An 18,848-nucleotide genomic window follows, 5' to 3' on the forward strand; every position below is an offset into this window, starting at 1 on the left:
GGCAGCTTTGCTGCATCGTTACCCTGTGTTGAGGTTTGCATGTTGAGGCCTGATTAGGGCCTCTACCAGTGGTTCTAAACCTTCCTGATGCCGCAGCCCTTTAATACAGTTCCTCATGTTGTGGTGACCCCAACCATAAAATTATTTTCGTTGCTACTTAATAACTGTAATTTTGTTACTGTTAGGAATCATAATGTAAATATCTGATATGCAGGATGTATTCTCAGGGGTCGCGACCCACAGGTTGAGAACTGCTGCCTCCGAGCTCCAGGAGGGCCAAGCCATGTCACACTCATCGCTGAGTTCTCAAGGCCTGGCCAGTGACTCAGCTGCCCTCAACCTCTTAAAGAGTCCTTTCCCACCCTGGCAGGGGGCCTTAGTTGGTTGGAGCATGATCCATACACCAAAAGATTGTAGATTCGATTTCCAGTAGGGCACATACCTGGGTTGCAAGTTTGATTCCCAGTCAGGGCACATACCTGGGTTTCGGATTTGATCCCCAGTTGGGGCACGTGCCGGAGACAACAGATCAATGTTAAAAAAAAAAAAAAAGTCATTCCCAACAGTGTCCAGTGAGGCTGGAGGGCTGGCCTCCAAGACAACGGTAGCATCTGAGGCAGAGTTTGGTCCCCTTCTAGTGGGGAACGAGACTCCTGGGCCACACCAGGGCCCTACCAGCCCCTGCATCTACCAAAGTGACAGCTATGGGCAAAGTGACCCAGTAACACTCCTACTCAGCCACTCTCGCTGGTTTTGTTTTTTCTTTAATATATTTTTATTGATTTCAGAGAGGAAGGGAGAGGAAAAGAGAGAAAGAAATATCAATGATGAGCGAGAGAATCATTGATCGACTGCATGCTCCCTACTGGAGATCGAGCCTGCAACCCAGGCATGTGCCCTAACTGGGAATCCAACCATGACCTCCTGATTCATAGGTCAAGGCTCAACCACTGATCCACACTGGCCGGGCCCACTCAGCCACTCTTAATGGAGTTGACAAGGATGCCTGGACACAGGGCAGCTAATTTATGGGTTGTAGCACGGCTTGGCTGATAGTTCTGCCCCCGACTGTGACATGTGCAGAGAGACTTGACTGCTAGGAACAGAGAAACAGAGGGAGGAACCACCTCATCCCCAAATGGTTCAGGTTGTGTGGGAGGGACAACTTGAAATAGCAATCTGAGGTTGCCCAGGAGGCTCCCGAGGGGCAGCTGGGGACGTGGAGGGGCGTGAGGTCATCGTGCAGAATGTAGGCTTAGACAGAACCTAAGAGACCCTCAGGCTCACCATTTCCTGCTGCAGGAGAGGAAATGAGCCCCCAGTGGGCAGAGCCTTGCTCAGAGTGACCCCCAGCTGGCAGCCCACGGCTCTCCCTGGAGAAGCCCGGGAGACCCCAGACAACAGATTGGTGTCTGGAACTCCATTGGCCGCCCCGCAGCCTGCCATGGAGGGCCCTGTGTTCCCTGGGCCGGGAGCAGCCATGGAACTCGGCGTTTGTGTTGTTGATGTGGGCCCTCGTGGGCCTCATTGGGAGTGGGACCTGAACGGAGAAAAGGCAGAAAGCCTTTGGAAAGGAGAGACTGTGGGCCTGTGCACGTCCACCCGAAGGGCCGGCGGCATCCTGAAGTACAGGTTCATCTCATTCCCTGCACCTGCACCTGAACCTTCACCCTTTCACCTTGGGCTTTCACTGGGCCCAAGGCAAAGCCATGGGAAGGAAGGGACCCTGGTGGGATAGTCCAGGAATCAGTGTGAGAGGCCAGGGAGCTGCTATTCCGGGCCCCTGAAATCACAGCTTCTGAGCAGTGGCCGCCCCTGCCTTTGAGAAAGATTATCTTGCTGTCAGAGGTTGCAATGCCCCCACTGGGGAAGGAGCGATGGTGGGGGCAGTCTAGTGTGGGTGTGTGTCAGTGTGACCTTCGATGGAGGGGTGTCCTGTGCAGGTTGGGGTCTCACCTTTTATACTCTGAGCTGGTGGGAGAGGCTTTGGGCATCCAAACCCCTAAATTGGAATAAGCAAGTTGGGAAAGCATGATCTCACTTGGTTTTATGAATCTTTCTTAAATATAAGTATAGCTCACACTGATTTCAACATTTTGGATTTTTATCTACAAGTTTGGTGGTGATGTTTTTGTGACCAGAAATAGGCCACAGGAACTGAACTCATTTCTAAGGTGAACATCATTTCACTTAAAGTTCTCGTTTCCAAGAACCTATCCTGATGTCACTGGGGACTTATTGTGCACGTGTCTGTCCCCAGCCAAGGTCCACAGGACATTCACTTATCTGAGTCCACTGCAAGTTTTGGCTTGTAGATCCCAATTTCCCGGACCCTGCCCCCGGAGGGGCGGAGCAGCAAGCAGGTTACTAAATCATTCCCCACTTCTCTCAAGTTCAGAAGCAGCCTGCCAGCCACTAGAGCCTGAATGAAGCCCCCAGGCCCTGCCTTCGTCGGTGCCATCGTGCTGGTCCTGCTCTCGCTGCTGGCTGTGCTCCAGACCACCCGTGCCCAAAAGGTAGTGGGTGCCTCAGGCACCTGTGTGCGCATGGGAGTGTGAGTGGTATGAGCTGGTGAGTGAGTGAGAGCATGTGTGAGTGTGAGCGTGCATGTGAGCACAGATCAGTGTGTGTGCGAGAAAATGGTGCTGACCATCCACCAGGCATGATGGACAGTCCCCCTCCCCCAGCCCCTCTTAAGCTAGAAGGGGTGATCCTATTTCATGTTCCAGGTGAGGAATTGCTGTCTAGCAAGTTGCCCCTGGAGGCTGGCAGTCAAGGCAGGGTGTGTGTGTGTGTGTGGGGGTGGGGGGGATCATGAGCCCAGCTCTCCCTCTCCCTGGCTGAATGTCCTCAAGGTAAGGACACGTCCTCTGTCTCCCTTTCTTCATCCGTGAAGCAGGGTAATAATAGACCCTATTCGGAGGTTTGTTGTGAAGATGGAACCTGTAACACTGTGAAGTGCTTTGTACAGTGCCTGGCACAGAGCAGACACTCACGTGTGTAACAAGCCGCTCAGCCAGGCACCCACCTCTGCTAGGCTACGTGTGTAGGTGAACAGAGCTGGCATGTACACAAGTGTGTCGTATGCAGGCTGGCAGATGTTTTAAGGCTTCTCATGTGTGCACATGCGAACCTTAGACCTGGGTGGAAGGTCAGGTGCCTGGGACAGTGACCTGTGGGGATTGTCCGTCTCTGCAGGGCCAGTGCCTGGGCTGCAGGGCAGGGCAACTGGGGGGTGGGGCCCACGGCTGCAGGGAAAGGGGGCAAAGGAGAAAGTACCCAGCTCTTAGGGACTGGACCCTGGTCATCTCCAGATTCTCCCAGCTCCTGGAGGCCCCTGTGGGGACTGGCAGGAGCGGTTCCTCCATTTCTGGTCACCAGAAATCAAAGGACTTGTTTGCTGCCCTGACACTGTTCAGAGCGAAGACCTTGAGCTTCCGGATCCCAACCGGGGCCAGGAAAAGTGAGAGTCCCTCCCAGACACACTGGGGCTCAGGCTCCACCTTCCATCCCCTGTGTGTTGACAGACTGGCCCCTGCCCCCTGGCACTGTAGGGTGGGGAATGGAGCACAGAGCTGCCTCTTATTTCAGAGAAAGATCCACACATGCAATGCCTCACGGGGCTTTTCCTGAGGCATCCATCGCTCAGTCTGGGTAGGGCCAGGGCTTGGTTTGGGACCTAGGTCAAGGCCTGCTCTTGAAGAGCATGGCCCCAAGCAGGGCTGGCTTGAAGCAGCTCCACCCCCCTCCTTCACTGCTCCAGAATGCCATCGACATCTACAGCCTCACTGTGGACTCCAGGGTCTCCTCCCGGTTTGCCCACACGGTCATCACCAGCAGGGTGGTCAACAGAGCGGATTCCATGCAGGAGGCCACCTTCCAGATGGAGCTGCCCAAGAAAGCCTTCATCACCAACTTCTCCATGTAGGTGCCTTCCTGCCCCCTCCGCGTCCCCTCCCCATCCAGCACTGCTGTCCCCTCCCCAGGTGTCCCTCAGGGACAGAGGACATCCTCCTGACAGGAGGTGTGTGCACTCCACCTGCAGGCAGGACAGGAACCAGAGGCTTTATCAGGAACTTACTCTCACAGAAGTTACCCCATCCCCACTCCCTTCCTTCCTCTTTTCATCCCTCCACCCCTCCCTCCTTCTATCTCTGCCTCCATCCCCATCCCTCCCTCCCTCCCTCCCTCCCTCCCTCCCCCCTCCCTCGCTCCTCCATTTGTCCCTCCATCCCTTCCACCTTTCACCCCTCCCTCCACCCCACTCTGCATTCCTCCCTGCCCTGTGCTGGTGGTAAGAGCGTTCAGAGCCTTTTAGCCCTGTGTCTCCCATGGCCTGGGAGCCTGGCATCTCACTCCTCCTCAGTCTGCCCCACACTGCTGGTCACATGGCTGGGTGCAAGCTCAGCTCAGAAAGCACGTGCTGCTGGTCGACAGGATCCTCTGGGACAGTCTATGAGATGGAGGGGGCAATTGGAATGTGGGGCCAGAGTGGAAGGGAGAAGAGAGGCCAGGACTTAGCTCAGCCCTGTCTTTTCTACAACCTTCCTCTCCTGTCCGTTCAGTAAAACGAATGTTCACTTCCATTGTGCATGCCTCGGGGTAGATGGAGGCTTGGCACACCTAGCAGAGGCTTCCAGCCCTTACCCCGGGCCCTGCACAGTCTTCTACACAGTAGGTACATAATAAACGGGTGAGGTCCCGTCCAGGTAGGAGTCACTCTATCAGGAGGCATAGCAAGTCCCTGAGAGGCTCCCTGGAGGAGATGGGATTGCAGAGAGCCCCCGCACACACACACCAGGCTCTCAACTGCACCCACCCTCCTGCCCCAGGATCATCGATGGTGTGACGTACCCAGGGAACATCAAGCAGAAGGATGCAGCCCAGCAGCAGTACAGTGCGGCCGTGGCCAGGGGGGAGAGTGCTGGCCTCGTCAAGTAAGCCCAAGGGGGTGTGGGAGACCCCAGTGGGGGTGGGGCAGAAGTTGCCCCTCCCTGTAGTTCTGCTTCTGCCTCCAGTGTCCATACCCTACCTGGTCTGGAGGGGCAGGCCTGATGCCCTCCTCTCCCAGGGCCACTGGGAGAAAGATGGAGCAGTTCCAGGTGTCGGTGAGTGTGGCCCCCGCTGCCAAGGTCACCTTCGAGCTGGTGTACGAGGAGTTGCTCACACGGCGCCTGGGAGTGTATGAGCTGCTGCTGAAAGTGCAGCCCCAGCAGCTGGTCAAGCACCTGCAGGTACCTGGAACTGCCACCTCCCAGGAGGCCTCCGGGGCGACCCCTGTGCAGCCGAGGGTGGCCCCCCTGTCCCCTCAGCCTCCTGTGAGGCCCAGCCCTGGCTCCTGACTAACCCAGTGACCCCTTTTTCTCCCAGATGGACATTCACATCTTTGAGCCTCAGGGCATCAGCTTTCTGGAGACAGAGAGCACCTTCATGACCAATGAGCTTGCAGACGCCCTCACCGTCTCACAGAACCAGACCAAGGTGGGCCTGCCACAGTGGGTGGGAGGGGAGGGGCCTGTCTTCAGGCTGCCCTGTGAGTCTGGATCCCCAGAGAGTGGGACAGTTGGGCAGAATCTCTCAGCTGGCGGACTTCTGTGGTCTCTGTGTCCGCACTCACATGAGGCAGATGAGGAGGGCAAGGCCTAGAGGAAGATCGCGGGTGCTGGCTTGAACCTGAGTTTAGGGGGCGCCTGGGAGAGGACACTGACCTGAGGGTCCCAGGACCAGGGGGAAAGGCGGAGGCTGGATCATACACATCCTGAGCCCAGGCTCTGCTCACACAGCTCCGGAGCAGAGGCTCCTCGCTCACACCCATCCACTGTACTGAGGCCGTCCACCTGACAGCCCAGCCTGGGATTTGACCTACGGGGAATTCTCATCCGGGTGATTCTCAGGTGGGGTGAGGGGTGTGAGCGTGGCCTCGCTGCTCCCCCAACATCAGCCCAGTCGGACTTTCTTCCAGGCTCACATCCGATTCAAGCCGACGCTCTCCCAGCAACAGAAGCCTGCAGAGCAACAGGACACAGTCGTGGATGGCGACTTCATCATCCGCTATGATGTGAACCGCACCCTCTCTGGAGGCTCCATTCAGGTGCGTGGGCTCCAGGGGAGAGCAGAATAACCAGGAAATCCATCCGTCCTCAGGAGCCTGAGCCTGGCTGTTGCAGAAGAAAAGGCAAAAAAACTGCTCCTGCCGGTCAGTGTGCAACGAAGGCCACAGACAGAAAACACGCGGTTTAGTTATGCTGTCCCTGAAAGAATTCCCTTTCAGAGGCAGAAAGTTTCATCTGCTAAGTAAGGTTTATTACCTCTAAACCGCCTCAGATATTCAAACAAATAGGAGGCAAAGTGGAGTAGAGTTCTAGTGAGTCATGCATAGCCAGGAAGGTTTCAGCAAATTAGTGGTTTGACTGAGTCCTAAGATAGTGAGGAAGACAGGGGGCCGGAGGGTGAGGGTGAGTGGGAAGAGATCAACTAAAGGACTTGTGTGCATAAATGCATAACCCATGGACACAGACAACAGGGTGGTGAAGGACTGGAGGGGGTGGCAGACTGGAAGAGCTCAATGGGGGGAAAGGGGCACATCTGTAATACTTTTAACAACAACGAATAAAAAAAATATATGAGGAGCATTTGGGGAGGTTAGCAGTGAGGCTGTGACAGAGGAGCTCAAAATGAAGAGAGGATGGGGACCCGGGGATTTGGGGTAAGGGGGTGGGATGGGGCAGGGCAGGGCAGCGCTGCAGTTCTCATCATTGGGGTGTGTCTCACTCTGGTCATAGATCGAGAATGGCTACTTTGTGCACTACTTTGCCCCCGAGGGTCTCTCCACGATACCCAAGAATGTGATCTTCGTCATCGACACGAGTGGCTCCATGATGGGCAAGAAAATCCAGCAGGTGGGTACCACAGGCCAGGGTAGGGCCCTGAAAACTCTCAGATGCCTCACACCATCAGCTCTGGTCTAGCAGGCAGACCCTCCCTCCTCCATCTTCCTGGGTAGGAGGCTGCCAGAGACCCAGGTTGGAGCTGGTCCTGCCCCTGGAGCATTCACCATGTTCCCACTGCAGGTGTGGGCCTGGGGTGCAGCCCAAGGGCACATGAACCCCCAAGGAGGTCCCACTGAGACACACACCTTGTTTCCCCTTCCCCTGACCAGACGCGGGAAGCCCTCATCAAGATCCTAGAGGACCTCAGGCCCGAAGACCACTTCAACCTCATTAGCTTCAGCAGTGAAGCAACCCAGTGGAAGCCATCGCTGGTGCCAGCTTCCACCCATAACGTGGAGGAGGCCAAGAAATACGCTAACAACATCCAGGCCCGGGGAGGTGAGCGCCATGGCAGCCCTGCAGGGTGAGGGCATCCGGGCACGAGCTCCACCTGAGAGCCATCCTGAGATCCTGTGCCCTCAGGAACCAATATCAACGATGCAATGCTGATGGCCGTGCAGCTGCTGGACACAGCCACCCGGGAGGAGCAGCTGCCCTCAGGGAGCGTCTCCCTCCTCCTCCTCCTCACTGATGGCGACCCCACTGTAGGTGAGAAAACAGCGGCAACTCAGGGCACAGCACAGCGGGCATCGCTGGGGCTCCATCCGGGCTTGCTGTGGGACCTGGGGAAGGGAGGGAATCCCTGAGGCCTCTCTGGCTCTGAGATTCCAAAAATATCCCCTGAGCTAATCCCTGTTTTCTCACTCCTGTCCCCAAACGTGGGGTCCAGGCGAGACCAACCCCAGGAAGATCCAGAAGAATGTGCAGGAGGCCATAGGCGGTCAGTACAGCCTCTTCTGCCTGGGCTTTGGCTTCGACGTCAGCTACGCCTTCCTGGAGAAGCTGGCGCTGGACAACGGCGGCCTGGCTCGGCGCATCTACGAGGACTCGGACTCCGCCCTGCAGCTGCAGGTGCCAGCCTACCCCTGAGAGCTGGGTGAGTCAGGGACGACCCTGCCCCGCCCTCGTGACACCCCCCACTCTGCAGGACTTCTACCAGGAGGTGGCCAACCCGCTGCTGACCACAGTGACCTTCGAGTACCCAGGCCATGCCGTGGAGGAGGTCACGCAGGACAACTTCGCGCTGTTCTTCAAGGGCTCCGAGATGGTAGTGGCCGGGAAGCTCCGGGCCCAGAGCCCTGATGTGCTCTCAGCCACAGTCAGCGGGCAGCTGGTGAGTGTGGCCAGCCATCCTGGCGTGGAAGGGTCGTTTTAGCAGGCATTCGGAGGGGCTAGGTTCCAACTCCAGCCTGTCAGACTCCAGCCCACTAATCTTTGCCAAGTGACAAAGTGCCCCCTGCCACCATGGGGACCCCACTCCCCACTGCATGGGCTGGTGGTGGAGATTCCACGAGATAACGTCCTGATTCTGCTGAGAGCACCTGTGCTTGGCTGCACGTGGTAGGAACTTCATAGTGAGTCTGTTTTGCTTCTGCTGTGCCCTAGGGCAGTGGTCTGCAAACTGCGACTAGGCAAAACACAGCTCTCGAGCCACATGCAGCTCTTTGGCCCCTTGAGTGTGGCTCTTCCACAAAGTACCGACTTCTGCACATGGGCCAAAGAGCCGCATGTGGCTCAAGAGCCGCGGTTTGCCGACCACTGCCCTAGGGCACCGGGTTTGGCATCCCCTCTGTCCTCCACCAGCCCTCTGAGATTGCAATCATGCAGGGAGGGCTGCTCCCACTTCACAGATGAGCAGACCGAGGTCCAACTTACCCTGAGGCCCAATGCAGCCCAGTCAATACCCACCCCAGCTCACCACATGGTGCCCGCTCCTCGCCCAGTTCTCCCTGCCTCTGTGCCACCGGGGACCCCTCATTCCACAGAGAGAAACTGAGCACCTGCTCTGAGCCAGAGCCTTCCTAGGCCCTAGGGATCCTGCCCTCATGGGAGAGACATTGGGTAACTCGTCACACAAACAAGGAAAGACCCAGAGGCTGGGGTGTCTCTGAGAGGATGAACCCAGGTACTGAGGGAAGCAGCACGGGAGCCCCAACATGGCCTGGCGATCTGAGAGGGCTTCCTGGACAGGACTCAGCTGTGACTGTGGGATGAGTAGGAGGTGGCAGAGGCCAGATGGGGAAGTGATGGAGGAATGTTTCAGGCATGTGTGGCCGGCGCGGCAGGATGTGCAGGGAGAATAGCAGGTGGACAAGGCAGGCAGACACGCTGGGACCAGGGCTGAGTCTCAGAGCAGTAGCACATGTCACAAGGAGCATTGCATGCAGGTGACCAGAATCCTGGCTTCCACCCCCTCTTTGGCACCTCTGAGGGGTGAGGCCTGGGCATTTCACCTAATCTCCCTGTGCCTCCGTTTCCTCCTGTGTGAAAATGAGAATCGGTCATCTTACCCACCTCGTGAGACAGCTGTGGGGATTAACATCTGGCCCAGGGTAAACATTCCACACATGTTATCCTGGAGGCTGGGAGTTCCCAAAGTACGGAACACAGGGTGACTAAGGGGGTGCCATGTCTTTGTTTGAGTAGTTATGTATTTATCCTAATGTATCTTCTGAGAAATATAAGTCCAACCCCAGACGGAGCATTTCCCTGGTAGTCTTGCTTGGGACAAGGCTGAGTAAAGAGTGTTAGTCTGTTTAACTTTCACTTAAGGAAAACCTTCAAATAGATAGCTGTTCAGGTGGATAGGACATTTGTGCGGGTGGATAGGACATTTGTGCAGGTGGACAGGACAATTGTGTAGGTGGATAGGACATTTGTGCAGGTGGACAGGATATTTGTGCAGGTGGACAGGACAATTGTGCAGGTGGATAGGACATTTGTGCAGGTGGACAGGATATTTGTGCAGGTGGACAGGACATTTGTGCAGGTGGCCTGCAGGTGACAAAGGTGTGGCAGGCCCGGCTCTGGTGAGAGACAGGGGAGGGCGTCTCCAGCAGCGGGGATGGGGTCTGATCCACATCGCAAAGGCTTTTGGCCGCCGGGGAATGGTGACAGGAAAGCCTGGAGTTCCTCTCCCCAGAGGCCCCACTTCCCAGGCTGCTGGCCAGGTCAGCCTGAGAGCAGAAGGCCCCACACAGGGGAAGGACGCAGCAGTCCACCTGAAACTTGGGCACATGCCTCCCTGTCACCACTGGACAGTGCCTGGTCCCAGCAGGGGTCACCAGCTTGGTCAGGAGCAGCCTAATGGGGTACATGGGGCCGCAAACCCTATCAAGGCCTGAGCCCTCTTTCGAACTCTGCCATGACTGCTGGGAAGGCACTTGTCTCTGTCCCCAGAGTCTCCATCTTTGGGGTGGGCCGTCTTGGGACCCTTTCTACTTTAAATGCATTTGCTGGTGCTTCTGCACTGGCGTGGCATCCAGATCCCGTTCTCATTGTCCTTCCTCCAAAAGCTTCACCTGATCTGAGTTCCTGGCTTTGCACCTGTGATAGTTCCTACCTTTTCTCTCCACCTCCTTCTCATCCTTGGAGGCTCTGTGGCTGAGCCCCTTACACCTCTAAACTCCCGCCCTGCTCCCCACCTACTCGAAGGGAATGCGGTTATCACAGCCCATGGGACCTGCCCAGTCCCAAGTAGGTTTCTCATGGAAGTGCTGGGAAGCAGCAGGCCAGGTGCGGGCATCAGGCCCTCACTGCTGCCGCCTGCTGGGCCCCTCTTTCCAGACCACGGAGAACATCACCTTCCAAATGGAGTCCCAGGTGGCGAAGCAGGAAGAGGAGTTTCAAAAGCCCAAGTACATCTTCCACGGCTTCATGGAGAGATTGTGGGCGTACCTGACCATCCACCAGCTGCTGGAGCGAATGTGGGTGGCCTGCACCCCCAAGGGCCTGCTGGGGCGGCCACACACGGCCTCAGTGTCTCCCCAAGCTCCTCATGGGGGGGACAGCACAGGTGGCCTGGGCATCTGCTAGGTATGGAGAGGGGGCCATGGAGTGGTGTCTGAGCTCCAGACGCTCCCAGTAGGGACCTGCCCCCACCCCCAAGGGTCTGGAAGCGGGGAGAATGGAGCTCGGCATCCAGGACCTGCTGGCCCTCTGATGCTCTCTACCTGCAGGGTTTCCGCATCCGATGCCGATAAGCAGGCCCTGGAGACCCAAGCTCTGGGCTTGTCGCTCAACTATAGCTTTGTCACCCCCCTCACGTCCATGGTGGTCACCAAACCTGAAGGCCAAGAACAGTCTCAAGTTGCCGAGAAGCCCGTGGACAATGGTGGGTGTGACAGTGGGCTCCTAGCTCGGTGGCAACAGAGTTTTGACCCAGTCTCTCCCCCCCAGCCCCTCCCCCACACCCTGACCAAGACCCTAACCCGGCCACACAGACTCCCAGGACCCCCAGGAGATGCATCCCATTTCATTGATGAGGAAACTGAGGCCAGGTCTCCCGACCCTCTCATATGCACTGCAGCTGTGTGGTGCTGGGGTGGGGAAGCAGGTTAAATAAGCACTTCAAACATATCAGCACTACCCAATAGGCTCTCTCTCTCTCTCCCCCTCTCTCATTCACTTTCTCTCTCTCTCTTCTCTTTTTGTTTTATCCAGGAAAGGATCCCTCAGGTAAGGCCCTAATACCGTCAAAGGCTGCCCTTCGTGACGGGTGGCTGATACAGGACCTCGGACCCCAGTCCCACAAAGCAGGTTAAATATGGACTTCAAACATATCAACACTACCCAATACTATCTCTCTCTCTCTCTCTCTCTCTCTCTCTCTCTCTCTCTCTCTCTCTCTCTCCCTCTCTCCCTCTCCCTCTCTCTCTCTCACTTTCTTTCTCTCTCTTCTGTTTTTGTTTTATCCAGGAAAGGATCCCTCAGGTAAGGGCCTAATACCGTCAAAGGCTGCCGTTGGTGGCTGATTCAGAACCTCGAACCCCAGTCCCACAAAGTTGCTGGCCAGGGCCTCTCCAGCCCAGCCTGCTGCCAGGAGGGGGCATTGTCTGCCCAAGCACATTGGTGCATTTAGTCACCTGTTCGTTCAGATATTGGCTGTCCTGGCGCTAGGGGCACAGTCCCCATCCAGCTGGATGCACACCCAGGTCTCTCTGATTTCCAGGTCGCACTGTCTTCAGACATAGAGCCATGGGGCACCCAATGCCAAAAGGAGCAGGTAAAAAAGGATCAGCGGTGGTGGGAGGGGAATTGACAGAACCTTGACCCTGGCCACAGGCTGGGCTCTGCCCTGACTGTGGGTGAGTGGCTTGCTTGGCTCACGTGGCTGGTGGCAGGGCTGGGGCGCAAGTTCAGGTGCGTCTATGCTGGAACGTTTGTTAGTGGCAGAAGAAACTTCAGAGGACAAGGTAGTTGGAAGTGACTGATATCCCAGCAGGGTGGGAGGAGTTCAAGAAGGGTTCCTTTTCCGGCTTTGGATTTCTTCTGGCAGAAGGGGGAGAGGCTCTCAGAGTGGAGGGTGTGGGGAAGGGAACCATCTGCCCTCTGTTCATGCCTCTCCCGGGGTGGGTCCCAGGGCCCTGGTGGTGGGGACCCATGACTCTGCTTGAGCCAAGACTGCAGGTGTCAACTTTTCTAAAGCTGGATTTGCCTCGTACGCTGGAGTTCATGACGTCCCCACCAGGAAATCTGGACCACCTGGACTTTCTGCTCCTCCTCATTATCGTTATCCATCCTATATTTTGGGTCTGGATCACCACAGGCTCTCGGGCAGGATAGGTGAGCCACTTTCTGACCTCAAGGCCTCATTTCCCCAAGAGGATGGTAAGCCTGCCTGTAGAGCTGGATGAGAGCAAGCACCCTGCACAGGGCTGGGCACCGACCGGGCACACTTGCTGTGGGGCTTGACATGAAGCAGTGTGTCATTTAGTTTCACTGAACCAGACTCATTACACTCTGCAGGCTGGCTCAGGATGGAACCTTCTAGAAAGGGAAGGCTCCCAACATTCCCAAAGCCATGAGTGGCCCCATGAGCTGTCTCTGATCTCCAGTCTGGATTCAGACTCAGCCCAACACCAGGCTGGACCCTGTCTCCTCAGTGTTTCCTAAAAGTGTGCTCCCCTAGTTGGGTGAATGTGGGTCAGGGGTCGCAGGGCTGGACCTTGGCAGGTGCAGGTGGCAGTGATGGCTGGAGGGCGTGCTGATTGCGCTGAATCCTGACTGCCTTCTCCCTTTCCGTTTCTGGCCAATCCTGTACTAACATCTTCCTCCTCCTCCGGTCCCACTGTAGTGGGTGATCACCTGGATGAAACAATGGAAGGTACGCCCCCAGACCAGATTCCCTGAAGTAGACAACGGCCCTATAGCAGGAAGACCCTGGGATGGGAGACCCCTGGGGATCTCTAGGAACCTGTTACAGGTTTCTCAATGTTGAAGTGGAGAAGGAACCCTGGCCACATGTATACACTATCCCATCCTTCAGTTTCCCCACTGCCCCCAACTGCGAGGAAGGGGATGCCTAAACAAAGACTTTTCTTTCAGAAACAAGCCCAACAGCCCCACCACCAGGTAAGGTGCCTGCGCCCCTCAGCCCCCCTTCCCGTCACTGCCCTCCAGATGTTCTACCTGCCCCAAGAACCGCATCTGCTGCCCCAGCCCCCATCCAGGCTCCGACCTTCATCCTGCCTCTGCCTGGGCAGAGCGTGGACCAGCTCTGTGTGGACATCAAGAGCACCCCGGGGCCATTATTACTCCTGCTCTCAGACCCTGACCAAGGTGAGGCCCTGAGCAGTCACCTCCCGGAGAAACCCTCTGCAGTCAGTGCCCAAAGCGAGCTAGAGGCAGAAGCCCAGAAGAGGAGGCCAGGGCTGTTTGAGGGGCATATGAGGCTGCACGGGGTCACACAGGAGTGACTGGGCCTTGGCAGACAAGTGGGGGTTTAGTAGTGAGAGGCAGAGGTTTGCAGAAGCCCAGAGCCCGGAAAGATAGTAGTGGGACCATAGAGAGCCTGGAGGAGATGAAAGGCAAGAGGAGGGAGGTGTGCTGACCGGACCTGCACCCCACCCCCCAGAAGGGTCGTACTGGTTGAGCTGAGGTGTCAAGTCAGACGTGGGGACGTACAGCACTCAGGGATGCTCACACACCATCTCCCACCTCCACAAACCAGGCCTAGAGTCTGTTTCCTCCCTGAGGGTGGGGACCAATGATTTGCCACCTCCCTCTTGGCCATGGCACCTAGCTCAGGGCCAGGCACACTAATGTGCTTTATCAATGTTCATGGACTTCAGACACCATCGCCCTTCTCACGGGGCTCACCTGAAAGTGTCCATCACTGAGGATTTGTGGTGCTTCCAAAGTCAAATGCAACCAAGGGAGGAGAGAAAAGATTGTGGAAAGCAGACTCCAGTGTGAGGGAATGCTGGGAAAGGGCAGTGAGGAGGGGGTTGGTGAAGGGCAGTTCTCATGGACGTAATCAGAGTGGGCCATGCCTCTGACCTCTCCTCCCGGCTCTCTCAGGTCTCAAGGTGACTGGTGAGTATAAGATGGAGAAGGCCCAGTTCTCGTGGATCGAGGTGACTTTCAAGAATCCCCAGCTGCAGGTCCACGTGTCCCCTGAGCACGTGGTAGTGACTAGGGACCGAAGAAGCTCTCAGTACAAATGGAAGGAGACGCTGTTCGTGGTGATGCCTGGGTAAGCCTCAGGCGGCGTACCAGCAATGACCTCTCAGGCTACGTTAGCCAGTGCCAGTGCTGCCCGGTGGCCTGAGGCCACAGGCTTGGGGATGAAGTGCTTGGGCTGGGCATGCGTCTTCTGCAGTGGGCCGCCCCCACCATTTGGGCAGAGCCATACCTCTTTTTCTCTGGGGGCACCAGCGGTTGTACTGGGGACCTGGCTGCTCACGCACGGTCATGCCCCTGAGCAATGACCCTTGCACTCATAAATCCACCCACAGACCTTTCATTGGCCACCACATATGTAGGTCTGGGTAGCCTGGCACTTCTGGGGACCAGAGGTGGGCACCCGGCATAGCCACACCTAACCCAGGTCACTGTCCCGTGCAGGGGACAGTGTGGCTTGGAGCTACACTGCTGCTAATCCTGTGTGACCCTGGGCGGGCTGCTGAGACCCTCTTAGCCTCAGTTTCCTCACTCATACCTGGGGAGAATCACTCCAAGCCTGAGTTAAAGGCTAAGGGGAGACCCAGTGAGGGAAGGTGGCAGGGGAGCACTTTGCTCATTAGAAGGGGTGGTGCCCACAGGGCATGCTGGAGGGCAGCTGTCTCCGTGGTGAGGGAATGATGACAGCAGTGAGAAGTTGGAAGGCACTGTCCACCAGGGGGAGGCTATGAAAGTCTCTCTTAGCACACTCCTGAAGCTCTGATGGGGAGAGACTGTCCATCAAATACCTGTCGCTGGCAGGTAAGGGAGGTGGATGGCGACCTCTTCTGGGTGGGGCTGCCTCACCATCGAGCCTTCCAGAGGCAGCTCTGTGGGTCCAGAAGTCACGAGCGGCCTGGAGTGGGCCAAGGCTTGGGCCCTCTGGGAGCACTGCCCTCCTAGTCCAGCCCGTGCTGAGTACAAAGAGCCTCGTCCATGCCCCTAACTGAGCCCCTCAGTAGAGACTGGTTTCCACCTGACAAATGAGTGAGCACCTAGCTAACCTGCGGGGCTCACCTGAAAATCGCCCATTTCATACCAGATCTTAAAGTTTCCTGTTACCTGATAAGTACTTGCGCACCAGAAGATGAATAAAGAGCTCCTCTTCATCATAGCGACAGGGGCCACACACTTTCACGAGCTACAGAAGATCTCCGTGAAGAAAATCAGACCACACGTCCTGTAGTGAGTCCCCTGGAGCCTGTGTAAACTTAGTGCAGGCCCATTAAGGTAACTCAGAGTACCAGCAGGGTCTTGTTCAACGTGCTCTAAGGAGCCAAACATTCCCAAGAAAACCAAAAAGGTAATAAATCAGTGATTTTTTTAAGTAAAAGAGAAGAGCATAGAATCAGAAGAGACTCGCCCTTCTAGATGTTAAACATACAATTCAACACTGATAATCAAGAGAATCTGGCACCGGCAGAGTGTGCCCGATACCCGGGGAATCATATCAAACGAATTTAAGGGGAACCAAATCTCAGAAAACAGGGGAAGGAGCCGCTATTTTGCTTTATAAATGCTGGGATCACCAGATATCATTAACGTCACGTTGTCCCAGTTGCTAAGGAGAATGTGTAATGGACTTCCCACTCAAGGCCACAGCTGGATTCCCCCACCCATCCCACCCCAACCGCCAGGGTCCCCTGAGGGCGTATCCATGCCTACCTTCTCTCAGGAGCCTAGTTTCCCCACAGGCTCAAGATGACCATGGACAGGGCGGGGCTCCTGCTGCTCAGCAGCCCAGACAGAGTGACCATCGGCCTGCTGTCCTGGGACGGCCCCGGGCGGGGGCCTCGGCTGCTGCTGCGGGACACTGACCGCTTCTCCAGCCGCGTCGGCGGCCTCCTTGGTATGAGCCCATGACCCTGGCTCAGGGCATCCTCAGTCCAGCTCTGCCTGGGAACAGGCAGTGCCTGTGTCTCCCAGTCCCCGTGTCTTCATCCCTCACTGACCCTCCCTTTGTCTCTCAGGCCGCTTTTACCAGGGCGTTGCCTGGGGGCCCCCAGATGCCACAGATGCCAGCAAGCGAACACTGTGGACTCGGGGGTTTGAGTTCAATGCCACCAGGTGACTCCACGCAAACGGGCCAGGGGTGGGGACTAGGAGGCTGAGAGCTGGTCCCTGGGGCCTCCACTCCCCTGTCCGTGCCTGGGAACTAGAGATAGTCGGGTCAAAGGTTATGCTTTAGACATGTCTGACCCAGCTCTCAGTGTGACCCCCCAAAGATGGTCAACTCAGACCCACAGAAAACACCCCAGCCAGAGATCTCTAAGGGTGAGTTGGGGGCATTAGCAAACTCCCTGAAGTCTCAGAACCCTGAACCCTGACAACTGGCTGCCCTTGGGTGACTGGGCCTTGTCAGCCTGTGCTGGAGGGGATTCTAAGGGGCCCTGGATCTCCACCTTCCACTTGCCTATCCCCAGCTCTCTCCCTCTCATCCCATCACACCTGAGATTTCCTAACCACCTGTCTGTCTGTGTGTCTGTCTCTCCATCCCAGAAAGCTCAAGCTGGATTACCAAGAGGGGGCCCCGGGAACAGAGATTTCCTGCTGGTCTATCGAGCTCTGATTCTGATGGCAGGAGTTATATCCACCCGCCCACCCCATGTCACCCCACCGTGTGCAGATGGCTGTCATCTTGTGACCACAGCCACCTGTGGGGTCTCAACCATGATGGGGAGGGGAGTTCCACTTATTACAAATAAAGGCAGGTAGTTTAAACTCAGGGAGTGGGCTTCTCTGTTTCCATCCAGCCAAACCCCAGGCCTGTAGACCCTCCTCCTGAACACTTAGCATCATGTGACATTGGAATCTCCCACAATCAGCCCTCAGAGGCCTGTGGCCAGTAGGTCCCTGAGGAGCTTTTGGTCCACTCCCTTCATTTCATAAGGTGGAAACTAAGATTTCATTTAATAATATCTGCAAATGAGGTTCATAGCCTTGACCAGAATTGAAGCCAGAACCTTTAGTCCTCAGGTCGATACTCTATCCACTGAGCCAAACCGGCTAGGACCATGAAAACCAGTTTTGACTCTTCCTACCTCCATTAAAAAAAGTGAACTGGGTAGAAGTTCTCAGTGAGCCTTTGGGCGCCTTTCCCATGGGACTTGCATGATGCACTTTGATTTTCACACCTGTGCTCACCAGCTGGAAAGGAGCTAGGCCTGGAAGACAGGAGACAAAGAGGCCTTCATCCCAGGAGGGAAGTGTCTGTCCCATGGAGGTGACCCAGCCCCCAGCTCTAAATCCTCTCCGATCCATGCCCTAGAGATAGTCAGCCCCAGATTCCACCCAATTTCTGCACAGTCAGAGCGCACTTAAAAAACAATTATAGCCCAGGTGGCTCAGTTGGTTGGAGCATCTCCCTGTACACCCAAAGGTTGCAGGTTCGATCCCAGGTCAGAGCACATAGCTGGGTTGTGGCTTTGATCCCAGTTGGAGCGCCTGCAGGAGGCAATCCAATGATGTTTCTCTCTCACATCGATGTTTCTCTTTCTCTCTCCCTTCCTCTCTCTCTCAAAATAAGTAAGTAAATAAATAAATAAATCAAACATGTCCTTCAGTGAGGATTTAAAAAAAAATTTTTTAAACAAAACCTATGGGAATAAGAGAAGAGCCAAGCAGGAGGAGCGTTCAGTCTGTGACACCCGCGTGGGGAAGCTACAGCTCAGAACTTTGCTCTGAGCTTCCCCGCAGCCAGAGGAAAGCAGAAAATGAGCTCATTTGCTGGTTAAGAGGAAGCAAACCAGGTCAGCAGGGAAAAGCTCTTTTCCCAGCTCTTGAGCTCTACATGGTAAGTCTACTTAGTGAGTCTTTCTAGAGGGGTCAGAGGAGAGGCCTGTAGCAGGGCTCCAGCAGCAGGTTTGCCAAACGCACAGACACACTCCATCTGTCTCTCCATCTGCCTGGTTGGCTGGCAGGGTCTCAGGCTGTTGCTGTGAGACGGGGGAGCCGCCTTGGGGTCTCCCTCGACCTTCCTGTGAGGCCATCTCTGACACACCTACCAATATGAGAGACAGGGCCCACACCAAGCTCACCCCTCTGGGACACCACCGCCTGCGCTGGGCTGTGGGGTTTGTATAACAGCAGAGGAGTCCTGGGTGACATTCTAGCCAAGCAGCAGGGCAGGTGCCTTCTGTGAACAATTGGCAGTAGGTCCATGCCCTTCATTGTTTTGTTCACTGAGTGCTTTCCAGCACCTAATGGGCCAGGCCCTGGGCAGAGTGCTATGGCCACCATGACAGACAGTGCCTATGTGGCAGCTGCCACCCAGGAACCACCAGGTGCTGCAAGGATCCCAGAGGGAGTCACCATTCTACCTGGGGAATATCGGGAACCTTCCTGGAAAGTGGTGTG

The 18,848-nt window shown here is 56.1% G+C and overlaps 1 protein-coding gene across 1 annotated transcript; it reads left to right on the forward strand.

Annotated features, from left to right (window-relative positions):
* Positions 1–2,426: 2,426 nt before the first annotated feature.
* Positions 2,427–18,004, forward strand: LOC308530136 (inter-alpha-trypsin inhibitor heavy chain H4-like; the record flags this gene model as incomplete). Its single annotated transcript, XM_081106612.1, has 18 exons — positions 2,427–2,516; positions 3,764–3,924; positions 4,833–4,937; positions 5,072–5,234; positions 5,371–5,481; positions 5,963–6,091; positions 6,783–6,899; positions 7,160–7,328; positions 7,413–7,538; positions 7,720–7,901; positions 7,978–8,163; positions 10,617–10,756; positions 11,009–11,163; positions 13,452–13,610; positions 14,352–14,526; positions 16,187–16,341; positions 16,463–16,559; positions 16,992–18,004. The coding sequence occupies 18 exons, from the start codon at positions 2,427–2,429 to the stop codon at positions 17,059–17,061; spliced, it is 2,490 nt and encodes an 829-aa protein (XP_080962738.1). The 3' UTR covers positions 17,062–18,004.
* Positions 18,005–18,848: the final 844 nt, after the last annotated feature.

Source organism: Myotis nattereri, assembly GCF_964212035.1.
Source record: "Myotis nattereri genome assembly, chromosome: 14".
NCBI lineage: Eukaryota > Metazoa > Chordata > Mammalia > Chiroptera > Vespertilionidae > Myotis > Myotis nattereri.